Genomic DNA, 14,219 nt, shown 5'->3' on the forward strand with positions numbered 1-14,219 from the left:
AAGATTTGTATGTCACAAGTCATAGATATGCCAGCCAGCTTTTGGAGTGAGGGGGTGTATTTGTAGGGCAGCTATTTATAGTGAGGGTCTTCTGGTGTGTGAAATCCCCCTTTTTTTTTCCCTTTTCAAATAGTTCCATTAAAGTTGTAGAAGTATGAAAATGAGAACAGTTATATGTCTGGTTTCTACTAAGCTTTTTTCTAGGAAAGCTCTGATCTTAGTAAACCTAGAATTTTAATAAAAATAGTGAAAGCACATCATTTGCATCAGCTGTCTGTCAAATATTTTACATCACATCTTTCCCACACTGAAATATGTGAGAATAGCAGAAAGAGGAAGAAGCTTTGAAAAAGGGGCAAGTAAATCTTAATGAGAGATGCCCTGGTTTTACCATTAATATTTCTAAAGTGGCCTTGACTTCAGTGGAGTTAATTCAGCCTTTTAACTTTCAGAGGTAAACATGTGCCACATATATAAAAAACATAGAAGTAGATGCACTAAGGGCAGAAATCAGGAATATGCTATCAGTGAGGTTGGAATACTGCCCTAAATTCATTGTTGGTTGCCTGACCCTATTTCCAAAGTGGTAATTTCCAACAGTAGTAAAAGTCTACTGTAAAGTACATAAGTACTGAAGAATTTGTAACTAGGAGGATGACATTGTTCCATTCCCTTGTGCAGTTTGAAGATAATGATGCGTTTTGCAGTTTTGGCTGTTAATGGCTGTTCTCCTACATGTTGTAAAGCAAGTATTTATATACTGTTAGGGACTTTTTTTAAATACCATTGTGTTCATGAACACAAATAATTTATTTGGACCTCATTCAAGCCTGATGCTGATCAGGCAGTGAAGACAGCATTCATGACTGTTCCCTGCTTTGGAGAGGCAGTTGGAGCCTGACAGTACTGAACTCTGTTATATGCAAAGCTCCCTTGATGTGGGTTATTCTATTTTGATTTTGCCTGATTTGCTTAGGGTTAGCCTTTTCAAATATCTGGCAGGCTTCTTCTAAATACAGTTAAGTTTATTTGCAAGCTTCTTGCATTTTGAAGAGCATACTGTTGAAGGTGTTCGTGCTATTTTGCAATACTTCCTTTGGAGATTTCTTCCTTGTAGAAGCTGTTTACGAACACTAATGATTTTCTGTACGCAGCCCTTTCATTGCTTCATGGCACTTTCTCTTCTACAGAGTGTTTTTTTGCTTTGTTTTTTAAGATGTCAAAGCAATGTCATTCAAACCTTGGCAACTGTTAGCAGCAGTAGCAGAGGAGAATGTAGAGGTAGCTATCAGATTTTGCTCTCCCCTTCCAGCTACCGGTTGGTTTTCACAGTCCAGTCAACTAACGGTGTTTGATCACTTCATGCGCTACATGTATTCAGTGTAGAATTTTAACATGCTCTGCAGCATTAAGTGATCAAAAGAAGTGAGTTCCTCTGTTGTAGCATTGATAATAGGCTACTCCACACTGCGTATCTCAACACAGCACACAGGGAAATTGTCAAATTGGTTTTGATTCTGAAAGATCTTCAAGATGAAGAAAGACAAGATAAAGGAAGCTACCACCATTGAGAAAAATATACATGGTATTAAAGCTTGCCATGGGATGACTCTACACTTGATTATAAGAGAAAGAAAGCTGGCAACAGAAGCAATAGGACTGCTCAGAAAATGCGACAACGACCAGGACTTGCCTTTCTGCAGGGAGCCCAAGCCCAACCTGTGGCATGTTGTAGCTCTGCTGTCTGGTAATAACATAGCTATGTTTCCTTGGGTGAAGTCTTTTCATTTCAGTCATACATTTGTCTCAGACCAGTAATCATTTTTGTTTGTTTGTTTGGGGTTTTTTTGTTGTACTTCTAATACAACTTTTATTAAATACAAATTTAATAATTTCCTACAGGTTTTTAATCTGAAAAGCCCTTTGACCCACATTCTTAAAAATTTATTACTTGTGTTTCCATGAGCATGTGTATTGATTATATGGCTATTAATCATTTAGCATGAAAGCCTGCTTGAGAATTTGCTGATTCTTTGCTTCTGGTCCCAGTTATACCTCCTACTGACTCTGACTTTGGATTTGTTTGACACGCAAATTGTCAGGAGTTCTGTGAAGCCTTTCTAAGCACAGAAATCAATACCCTTAAAACAGCAGAATTTCCGGTGTGGATTAGATTGTACCGATATCAAGGTGCTACTCGCTTGGGTTTTTTTGGTTTTTTTTTTTAGGAGTATAATTACACCTCTGGATGACTATCTAGTTCCAGGAATGCTATTTTAATCATCTCTTTCTATAAACATTATACAAAAGTGAAAAGCGAGCCTAATTTTCAAATCCTACTGTGCTCATCAGGAAACACACGTTGATGTATGTGTGTGGAGAAACAGTGTGCCATTTTTGAGTAGCTGGAGTTCCTAATGAGTACGCCATTCCTCAGGCTGGCATATATTTTGGGTTGACAAGCTCAGAGGTGTCTGCCTAGGTGGAAAATAAGTGTGCAAGAGCAAAGTCAAGGCATGTGAGTTATCTTGGCCAGTAGTTAAAAGACTTTTCCTTCCTCTCCGTTTGGTATAACAGCATCTGTGGTCTCTTCAACCCATCCATACCATCGCACCACAACTGGGAATCCTTGGTGAGACACTAGCAAAGTCAAGACATCTCTGTGTGACATGCTGTTTTGACAGAAAGTACGACGTTAGGGTCTGACTACTTAAATTGTTCTTTACTGCATATTTTCTCAGAAAAATTTAATTCTGTGTACTGCAGTAATGATGCTGAGTGGATAATAAGATGCAGTATGCTGCTGCTGCAGGCTCTACACCATATGTCTTCCATAACTATTGCATTTTGGGGGGCTGGTTGTTAGGGTAATTGTATTGCCTCAGTAATTCATCATCAGAGTAACTTGAAGTAATACAGCTATGATATATAGCAGTGAGAATTACAATGTTTAAACAGGAAAACTGCGGTCTGAGAGCTGAAGTGTCAGAATTGTAGATTTATAAATATTTCTGCATTTTCTGCTTGCTGAGCTTTATGTATAAATCGAATTGCTATAACAACACTTAAAGCAGACTGTGAGGGCAATTATTTTAAGTCAGGAAGTGATACAAGTCATTATTTCATAGTACTAAAGAGTAGTTGCTTCCTGCCTTGAAATACTGGGTCAGTGAACACTTCTGTGATACCTTCTTTCCAGGCTTTTTGTTCTGTGGTGGCATATATGGCATTTTGTGACATAAAAAAATTAACTCATGTGTCACTTCTTCCACTTAGTGAGCCACTTAGGTAGGTTGGGTTTTTTTTCAGGTACGCCTCAGTTGTAAATTAGTGTGATGCTGGGCCCATATTTCACTTACCTCTTTTAAGGGTCATTGATTTAAGGCTAGAAGCTGCTTAATTTTTGTAGAGCAGCATTTAAGAGTGCAGTAGCTCTGGTAGTGTCTGTATGTATTTGCATACATAATATTGTTACAGTGGCAGTGCTATTTCTTATATGTCAACCAGGGGCATCTGTTGAACAATGAATTTTTATTATTTCTATATTGATTTAGAAAATCTAGATAGCTTAATGGCATGAAACTGGGGTCATTTAAAGGTTTATGTAATGATCTTACAGAGCCTCTGAGTGAAACATGAGAGCAAAATATGTTGCAAAATGTCTGCCTATTTCTCTTTAACAAAATCCATGAAACAACTGACTGAAGATCGCAAAATCAGCGGAGGAAAAAAGGTTTCTTGCTGTAAATTTATTATTATAGATCTGCTTTTCATGTGTCTTGTACTGTTTCTGAACGGATCTTGGTGTAGATGAGAAAGGTGTGCTTGGGTTTGCACTTAGGTGAGCATGCACAGGTGCTGCAGGAAATATTGGTAACATTTGTGGCTCTGCAGATAACATTTTTTTCCTCCCTGGATAGTATGAATAGTGGCTTAGAGTAGTGTTAGGCAGCATTTTGTTGCCAAGATCGCATTTCAAATTGATATGTGGAAATGGGTACCACAGACCTGACCACTCTTCTTGCAGAAATCCAAGGGTCACATTTAGATTCCAGCTACAACTCAAGCCAAGTAATTATACTCCTCAAATCATGAAGAAACTTCCTGAATGCAAGCATGCTGTGTACTGGAGACTCAGAAAGAGTAGTCAGCTGTAGATAAAGTCTTACAGAGCATTTTGGAAGTAAGTATTGTCAGTTCATTCCTCTAGTCCCACTGTCTTGGAGACCAGGAAGCTGAGAATCAAGTAAAGGGGATCAAATCTTTCCAGAGGCAGGTCCAATGGTGAAGGAGGAGCAGTCAAAATTGCTGGGAGACTGGATTGAGAGGAAAGCCACTTTGCTGCATGGTGCTCAGATTTGATACGAGGGTAATGAAATCAATGTCACTTGCATAAAGTATCACACCTCCAGCTGCAAAAAAATCAAGCATTTAGTTTAAAATCATGGGATTTAACGTGCTTTTCAGTTCTTTCTATTAGCCTGCCAACGCAGTAGCCTAAAAGGCTTTGGGTTTTAAGCTTTTCTGTACAATTATCAGAACTAGGAGCTTGGTTTAAGATGAAAAGTAGTTTCTCATAACCTAAGGTCTACAGAGCTGTGGATTTTTAAGAAATAAACAAATATTGGGAAAGTTACAAATAAATGGTGAGAACTAGCAAGAAGGAACACCGGGAATAGCTCAGTCTCCTCACTAGGCAACCAGCAAATGGAGAAGTTGTGGGTTGGGTGGTTTTTTTCCTTCTCCACAGTAGCTACATATTTCCAGCTTTTGGAAGAAGAAAGAGAAACCAGTTTCATCCTTGTCAGATGCCAGTCTATCAAAGACTGAACACCAGCTGGATGCACCCTATCAGACATCAGCAAAAATCTTTGTTTCCTTGCTTGAAGTGCTTACCTATGACTGATAACTTTGCCTGCTAGCACTCTGATAGAGTTTTCAAGCCCCTCCTACATTTTCTACAATATGTCAAGTGCTGATATACTGAAAGCTATAATCCATCCCTGAAAATGGTTACCTTTCTGAATTCATGGACACAAAACCTGACTAAGTACTCAAGATGAGGGGTGACAGGAGAATGCCAGTTCCTGTGGTGTGTTGTCCTGCAGTTGACTAAAGGTAAAAAGATTTGACTACTGTTGGTAAAAATTAGGTTGCATATTTTATCACTTCTCATAGAGAAAAGCAGTAACAAAAGAAATATAAAAAAAAATAATTTATGATGTTAGGTTAGTGACATAATACCTGCGAGTATGAATTTAAAAATCCATATCCAGAAAGTTAAGTTCTTTCACTGGAATATAGAAGATGTACTCATTCAAAGAAGTCTGCCCAGATGTTTTATATCTGCTGTTTCTTTCCAGGAAACATTTCCTCTGGAAGATACTAGATAGTAATAAGAAATGTTCATGGATTCTTAGACTAAAATATACATAGTTACTCAATCTTGGAGTTCAAGTGTATCTTCTGTCCATTATCCCTCCCCTCACTTTCTGAAGCAAACAGAACTCTTTTTACATATGTCTTTCCTTAAAGGATTCAGAAACCCAGAAATTATTTCAATTACTTTGCCTACATTTCTACTATATAGAATATTAACCTCTGATTACATCTGAGTGAAAATGATTTCACTCTTTTTAATTAAACTCAAGAAACTTATTCTTCAATAAAATCAAAATAAACCATCAGTTAGTTTTAAGACTTCATCACATTCACCAGAAAGTTGTCTCTCAGGGTCTGACACTAAGATGCAAGCTGGCATGCTTGATTTTTTTTTTTTCCTCTGTTTGTTCACCTGTGGGAGTCACAGTATTATTACTTTTCTTTGGAAGTGGTTAAAGATTGTAAGTATTATGAGCTTAGGTTGTCTGTGGTCTCTTCTAAAACTACTGTCGTGCCAAATTTGCACATGCTCATGTTTGACTGATTCCAGAATTATTACTACAGAGAGCAGTAAAACCTTGCTGATGCTATAGGAAATGTCATTAATCTGGATATATATATTTATTTATTTATTTATTATACTAGCATAGGTTTTACTGCATTTGGAGTTGGCAGATGGGTAGCACTGAACTAAGGTTCAACAGGGAACAAATTGCAGTGTCAGCTGCTGTCTTAGTTTGCATTTCACATTTCTTTCTTTGTTCTTGGGTTCATCAGCATTCTCAGTGCTTCATCAGAAGCTTGTTAAAGCCAAGGTAGAAGTATTTAGAGTACACAATTCATAAAACATGCTTGAAAATATTCCACCGGAGCTGCTAGATTACAATAGTAGCTGCCAGTGCTTTTGAATAAAAAGAGTGTTTTGGAATGATTGGTATATACACATGCATCCATACACACCTGTACTGTCTGAGCAATCAAAACTCCTAGCATTTTAAAGTGCATTAGGAATGTAGGATTGGAGATAAACATGTGTATCTCATTCTTTTTTCCAACTGCTTTGAAGCTATTAACATACTTATCCTTACCCTGTGAGCTCAGACTCCTTCCTACAAGCAAAGGTTAAACTGTAGGCAAAGCCTACACTGCACGTTGCAATAATGTGTAGGGGTACTTTAGGTAACACCAAATGATCTTGTCTGTCTGTATAGAAATTGTGGAGGAGCTATGTGGCCAAAGCACCTCCAAACCAAAAGTTCAGCTTTTCTGAAGAGCTGCTGGTTGGGGCACAGAGTGTCATGTAGCTTGTCTATAGGTGAATTGGAGGTCCCTGCGCTGCTTTGTCCCAGGGGGCGGTGATGGTGGTGTGATGGTTGTAGCAGTATTCATAGCACCTCCTGATTATTTCAGGAGACAGAGAACAATGTTTACACTACTTGAAATGCTGCACTGCTCTCCAGAAGGTGTGTCCTCTCTTCTGGCCTCTCTTGGAAATAATATTGGAGACTCTTCCATCTCCCACATGTCTCCACTCTGTGAGTGTGGCCTTCCCAGTTCAGATTAGATAAAGGCACAGTAGGAAAAGGAATTGATTTCATTGCTATGTTCTCTCACAACTGTGTGAGATTGAGAAAAATAAAACACAGGCTAAGAACCATAAACAGTGCAGTGGGCTTCTACGGGCCCTGTGTACGGAGCTGATTTTTACCAGGGGAGCTCTGAAATGATCATCTTTGCTAGCAGGCAAACATAACCTCCTAGAACTATGAGCCTGGAATGCTGTGCAGGGATAACATCATTCAGCTGTAATGTTGACTTACTGCAGTACTTAGTAATGCACAGACATTTCTATAGTGGCCATCATCAGGGTGTTGAAGAGGGAGCCTCTCATTCAGCATTTGTTTGACGCCGTTTCAGATAGGAAGAATAAGATTATTATGAAGGAACAAGTGATAAATGAAAATTTCTACTACTGCACTATGCAACGGAGGCTGGCAAAGCAGAAATAGTAATTTAGTATGCTTCAGTTTAGTCAGTGTCTTCCCTTTCTGCACTATCGTCTTGCCCCAAAAAGAAGAAGGAAAAATAAAAAGCAGTTCTCTCTAATGGACTACAGGCCCGTTATATTAAGCGTCACAGGGCTGAGATCAGGTTATCTCAGCAAGCTACTGTACATCAGCTGATCCACAATAACTGTATGTGCACGTGGTCTTAACCAATGACAAATGAAAAATAGTGTGACATGTTATCTTGCAGTAAAGGAGGAGTACAGTGAGTCAAACTACTGCATGATTATGTAAGGGCTTAAAAAAGTCAGTCTACATACAGAGGTGCTTATGGCAACTCACCTGATAGATGGTGACTTACTGCTTTGTGGTAGTGCCATCTGTCTAGGCCCTTGTACTGTCAGGTCTTTGCATCACATGGGCTGTGCACAATAGGGTTGTAGTCCGTATCATGTTTAGTGTGATGTTCAGAAGTCAGACTTAAATATGGGTATAATAATAAGGAAGACTTAAACTCAAAACCCAGATTCGCTTCTTTGTTTTATGGAAGATTACATAAATGCCCACAGGTGCTGAAGAAGCGTGAAAAAATGAAATGTATCCTTTAAAAATGGAGATTTTCATGTTCTCAGCTACACAAATATATTAAAAATAGAGTAAAAATTATCACTCTAGTATGTTATCAACTATTAGGGTGATATTCTTTGCTATTACAGCTTCGTGCTTCGTGTCTGTGCACAGTACTTCTATACAGATGTAGGGAAGTCAGGAAAACTTGCTTTTTTCACTAAAAAGTATATATGTATCATGGAAAGCTAAAGGTCTGCCTTCAAGTTCATTTCACTTGCCAGTACCTGGCCATTTACAAATGGTAACTTGGTAACCATTGCAGCACCACATTCTCTTATTTTGGAAAAGCTGCTGGTATATTTGCTTTCTATGCCACTTCATTCTTCCTGCACCTGTCCTATTCACTCAAAGGCGGTTTTTTTCCTTGTCATTTTGTCATCTAAAATAATATATGTATATACATCCATATAACAAATAGGAAAGCAGGTATGTAAAGTGTAGGTTATGAATAGTATAATTATGAATCATGGTAAAATTAGTCGGCTTTTTTTAATCCTGAAAGCCTTTGATTTCTTGAAAGTACTGTGAAAAGGTGCATATGCCATTATCATTACATGCTGGTTTTCTGCATTTCATAAATTAGTAAAAGAGGAGATTTAGAGCCAGGATGATGTTATATTTCTTTGTATACGTTTTTGTATAAAGAGAGTAAGCATATGAATGAAGCAGGTGAAGCAAATAAGCTACTGCATCCATGGGGGAAAATGGGTGAAATCTATTCTGAGTCATAGTCGAACCAGTTGAAATAAAATAGAGCTACAGTTACTCTCGCAAGATAACTGGGAGATTGCTCTGCAACTCACATGAGAGGCAAAAGGGGGTGAGCATGTGCTGCATGAGGTGGATCCCTTATTGACACCCTACAGGCATGGAAAAGTTGGACCAGCCAATAGAGAAATGCTAAAACTCTGCGCGGGAAAGAAGAGGAATATTTAGAACATTATTTAAGCAACTGAGCAAATAAAAACAAATACTTTTCAGAGTAATTCTGCAAATCTCAGCAGGCAATAGTCCTTTTACTGTTTTAAAAAAGATCATAGCTGAAGAGGTGATAGCATAGTGCCAAAACATTGAGGGACTTTCTCCAAAGGTGTTCATCAGCTGTTCAACTGTGTAACTGGAATATGCAAACACTATTGGAAAATGAAGTCAGGTATTTAAAAAGAGAATAAAATAAAGTGGAAGAACTCCTGAGTTGTTTGCTTGGGAGACTTCCAGAGAAGAGAAGCTGCAGGATATACTTACTACAGGGAGTGGTGCCAGGATAGTAAGAGAAAGAGGGAGCAGACACAAAAGCTATGCAGATGTGAAGCTGATTCTGGAAAGATTGACATTAATCACCAAGAGGTACAAAGTGAAATGTTTCATTGTGTTTCATTTGGTAGCATAAAAACTCTTAAGTTTTTGAAATTTTAAGAAGGATGTACCAGTGATGTGAAATTTCACATAGAATTGCCCCTTATTATGCACGGTCTCATACTGTGCAGTGCTTTTGTTTTTTGCTTCTCAATTTAATAAATATTCTTATTCAAGAATAGAGTTGATTTCATAAGGGCTTCATGGTTTTTTTTTCTCTGAAGTTAAACTTTAATAGACACTAAAAGACTTTGTTAAAATGAAAATGTCCCATTAGAGTGAACATCTTAATAGTTAAAAGACAATAAAAATGAAAACATGCCAGTATTACAGTCATCTGAAAAATCTACAGCCTTGGTTCTGAGCATGAATGTGCGTGGGAAAGTCCCATTAGCCCTAGGCACGCTCAGGCATAAGAGTTTACAGGCAAATTCCAGCAAAAAAAAATCAGGGTCTCAGTCCTTAGTGGGAACAAGACGCTGTCCCTGTGTCACAAACGCATTTCGCTCCTCTCTGACTCTGATCAGGAAAGTCCTTGTTAGTCAATCGGTCCGTTCTTGTCTTAATGATTTGGAGCTTCTACAAAGTGATGCAAAAAATCTCTCCATTAAGGAAAAAAAAAAAAGTTTCCTTTGTTATCATTTGTGAAGACTCTGAGTATGAATGAGGTTTGGAGAAAGGAGATGCAGGTCTGGGCCTTGGCTCTTATAGCCGGAAAATCCTTGTACCTCTTCCAAGTGACACCACAAGGCTTTCCGTTTTGAAAGCCTAAAAGGAAAAATGATGTTTAATCCTCGTGGAGGTGAGGGAGGGTACAAAGAAAGAAGACTTGAGCTTTCCTCCTCCTTCCCCCCTCCTCATCTTGGTGTGAATCTCTTAGAAAAGGATAGAACTCAATTTGGTGAAATAACTCATTTAGAATATCAATTATCCATCAAAGAGATGTCCTGGACTTACTGAGCTGTCTGAGGGCTTGTCACTGCCACATGCAAGCCTTCAGAAGTTACATCTGAGGAGGGATGATGTTGTTAGAAATCTTTCCCTGTATGACACACTGTCTCTATTTCTTGCTAAAACAACTCTTAATTAGTTCTTCTTTTTCTTCTTCCTCTTTTTTTTTTTTCTTTAAATATGCAGCACCAGGGAAAAATTGGAGTTAAATTTAATGTTGGAACTGATGACATCTCTATTGAAGAGATCAACGCAATCATTAATGATGGAAAATACCATGTAGTACGTTTTACAAGAAGTGGTGGCAATGCCACATTACAGGTGGACAACTGGCCGGTTATCGAACGTTACCCAGCAGGTAAGGTCTTACAGAAACGTTTCTGAGTAAGAGGGTGGGGAATGCATGGAGTTTGGCTCATTTTGCTTCTCTTCTAATACGACATCAGCTCTTTTGCAGTGTTTGAGTAGCTAATTAAGTAGTTAGAGTCCTGAGCAATATGCAGTTTATGATGATGGCATTTCCTAAGTGAGTTTAAAAGCACAAATTCAAGTTATTACTGGAAGTGGAAAAATACAGTTATCAAGGCATGAAATAGTGGCTTTGTTTCTTGTTTTCATTTGTTTTTATTGGATTATTGTTTTAGGGGGGAAAAAAAAAGGCTTTGACAAAAGCTACACAGTAAAGTGACTCCCAAATCAATCTCCAAGTGATGGGGTAAAACATTTACTGAGGAAAACACTGTCTGCCTTTGTTTAGTTACAAGTTGTTATTAAAGCAGTCTGAAGCTTATTAATTTATCAGAAGAGTTCCAACAGGCATAAACCAAGACGTGTATCAGTTATCAATTGTACAACCAACCAACCAAATTAAGATGCCTTAGCTTAAAATACAAACTACAGGATATTACTTACGCGAGTGATGCTGGTGACTTGAACAGGACCGCTTGTGTGAATACAGAGTTGCCTTGATCGGGCCCATATTTAATTTTATGCAAATGCCATGCACTGAAGATTACTGTGTTACTAATTTTATTCATTTTTAAAGGCAACAGGTTTTTCAGATACGCAGTCCCTTTCTTATTGAATAGGACTACTGAGCCGTTAATGGTAACTTACAAATCTGCATGTTATCTGTTAACAGTTGGTGTGTGTGTTTATATTATTAAGCAAAAGGCAGCAAATCCAGAGACGTAAGTGAAAGGTATTCTGGTTTGCATATTTGCTATTACATAAATGACAGTTCTGATTTATCTGTTTAACAGTAGAAAATTCTTCATTTTGGGGGTGGAGTGGGACAGAAGGGTATGTTTCACTAATAATGAATGCATAAGCTATTCCCTGTACTAATTATTAGTATTTAGGGGTTTGGTTGGTTTGGGGTTTTTTTTTTTGGTGTTCAAGTTATAGTCCAGCTATTCACCTGACTTCTTAAATAATAATTTTTTAAAAATTCACAGGTGAAATATAACCCTTCAGGTAATTTCTTGGAAATCATTTAGATTTTAAAATAAAAATGAAAGTATGCATTGAAAATTAAATTATATATAGCAGGAGTTATTAAAAAAACCACCTGTGTGCTAATGCATTATGAATGAGTGAGTTCTGGTGGTTAGAAACAATGGCTTTGTTAGACATATCTCTGAGAGGTGATAAACTCTTAAGGGAAAGAGGGATACTGCATCAAATATGTCCTGTGACTTTTGCAACGTTTGGTAAATGGTAGCTGAAATAAGGTGGTGGTGGCTGGAGAGGAGTGTCTTAGTTTGTGTTCAAGACCTATGTAGCAGAAAGGAAAAAACAGGTTTGGGGTGGGGTTTTTTTTGTTTCTTTTGTTTTTTACCTAAATAATAAGCATGACAATATTTTTCTTTTTTGCCTGTTCTGTTCTGTTTTGCCTGTTCTGTTCTGTTTCTTCATGAAAATACAAAGTGGCTACAACAAGGACAAACTGCAGTTGAGTTCTGAAGATAGTGGCACACAGGATTTGTTTATACTGAACATAGATCCGTTTAGAAAATAGAGTGATTTCCTTGGGATAGGATTAGTGGAGTGGAAGGAGGTTGGATGTTTTCTTTGTAAAAGGAAAACAAAAAATTAGAGCTTCTTGAGCTTCCTTTACCAATCTATGCAGAAGCTACATTTCAAGGCATTTTCAGTTGTTTCATCAGCCAGGGTACAGAATCTCTTGGCTCGCTTTATCGCTGGATCTTCCAAGACTGCAGTTAGCCTTTAATTTTCTTTGCCTTTCCCATAGTAATATTTTGTCTCCTGTATACCACAGCATCGTTTTTGGAATCCATCCTCCCCCTTTTCACCTTCCATTGCCTCTCCCCTCCTCCCAGCACAAGAGCACCTAGCCATACTTTTATGTTTCCATACTGCTCCATCGGGTTTGGTACTCTTCATTTAAACCTTTTTTATACACTAGTTTCTTCACAGACTGGTACTGATGTACATTTTAGGAAAGACACAGGCTTGTCCTGAAGACTGTGCTGCCTTTGAGCAAGGTTGATACTGCTCTGAAGGTATTAATGGCACCATATTAAAAGCTACCACTGTCACTACAGTTCTAAAAGTAGTATTTCTAAAAGTGACATCTTAAAGATATCAGACAGTACAATTTGGCAAATGCTGCTGCATCCAATTTAGATGTGCTACTGCAGTTGCTGTTTTAGGGACAGACAGTAGTACCTGGCAATGCTGGTTAACCAGCTAGCTTGCTCTTTGCTCACATTTTGGATGGAGTACATGTTGCAGTTGTGCAACATGGACCTAATTCAATCTTGTTTGCATGAGTAATGAGGGCTCATTAGCTTTCATTTCAGTGCTAGAAAGAATATTCTTTTTTGCTTTGTAACTGTTTTCTGAATTGTTTCTTTCTGCATAAGTTCTTAATGTGCCTACTCCGCTATACGTAAGCACATACTTATCTCTCCTACTTCTGGATTTTTTTAACGTAAGAATAGAAACAAGATCAGCAGTTTAATTAGTAAGTTTATTAGTCTTAAATATGCTGGATTTCCTTTTTTTTAAAAAATAATTAATATGAAAAAAAAAAGTTAGTTGCCTAAAGCATACCAACTGATCTATTCTCTGTTCTTTACGAGGAGAGATTATACTCTGAATGATACTTCTGGTTGGAGTGTCTGACTACAAGACGTTGCTTGTTTGTGATTGGCGTCTTAAAATAATGGGTGAAAATTTTCCGAGAGGAGTTTCTCATCAGAGGCTCAAGATATTCCAGTTTCATTGCGTGTGTAGCCTTCATACAGCCCCATGTAAGTGCTGCAGACAATGACATCCAAGGCCCAATAACAGTCAGTGTTGTATTACTTGCTAGGAGGATCCTGTGGGCACTCCTCTTGATACTTAAAGCAAGCATCTTTTGAAAAAGAGCTGTGACCCTGATTACCACAAGTCTGTGTGGGATTTGCAGAGAGTCTGAACTCAGTCCTGGGTTTCAGGAGCTGCCCAAAGTTCAGTGCTCTCACAAAGGGGTTTCTAGCTGGTGTAGTGCATGTGATTCTCTAGTATTGCTTTATGAGCAGTCAAAGGTAGACGCCTTGCAAAAAGTATCATATGGCAATGCTCCATAGGGCTTCCGTGGCTGCTTCATGTGTTTTCTCCTAGAGCTGCATGCAATACAGAAATGACCCTGGAAGCTGACTAGAATCTAGCGTGTTTCTCTTGTACATCATTCTCCATCCCACTAGACTCAAGTATTATGTTTTCTCAGGCTTTCTTTGTCTGGGCCAACGCACCTTCAGTTTGTATCTTAGTAGACATGAAATGAGAGCCGTAAAAGGAAAAGAAGTGGTGGTGGCCGGTGGTAGAGGATGATTATCTTTGTAAAGGTGGCTGGCTGGTTTTGGAGTATAGTGGGGAAAAATGTGG

The 14,219-nt window shown here is 38.2% G+C and overlaps 1 protein-coding gene across 30 annotated transcripts in view; it reads left to right on the plus strand.

Moving 5' to 3' along the window:
- NRXN1 (neurexin 1) overlaps positions 1 to 14,219 on the plus strand; it is a 736,627-nt gene that overhangs the window by 596,054 nt on the left and 126,354 nt on the right. For all 30 annotated transcript variants that reach the window (XM_074817633.1, XM_074817632.1, XM_074817635.1 and 27 more), the window contains one exon: positions 10,512 to 10,683. In XM_074817633.1, coding sequence (XP_074673734.1) covers positions 10,512 to 10,683 — 172 coding nt within the window. The remainder of the gene's footprint in view (positions 1 to 10,511; positions 10,684 to 14,219) is intronic.

This window comes from Strix aluco, chromosome 3, assembly GCF_031877795.1.
Source record: "Strix aluco isolate bStrAlu1 chromosome 3, bStrAlu1.hap1, whole genome shotgun sequence".
NCBI lineage: Eukaryota > Metazoa > Chordata > Aves > Strigiformes > Strigidae > Strix > Strix aluco.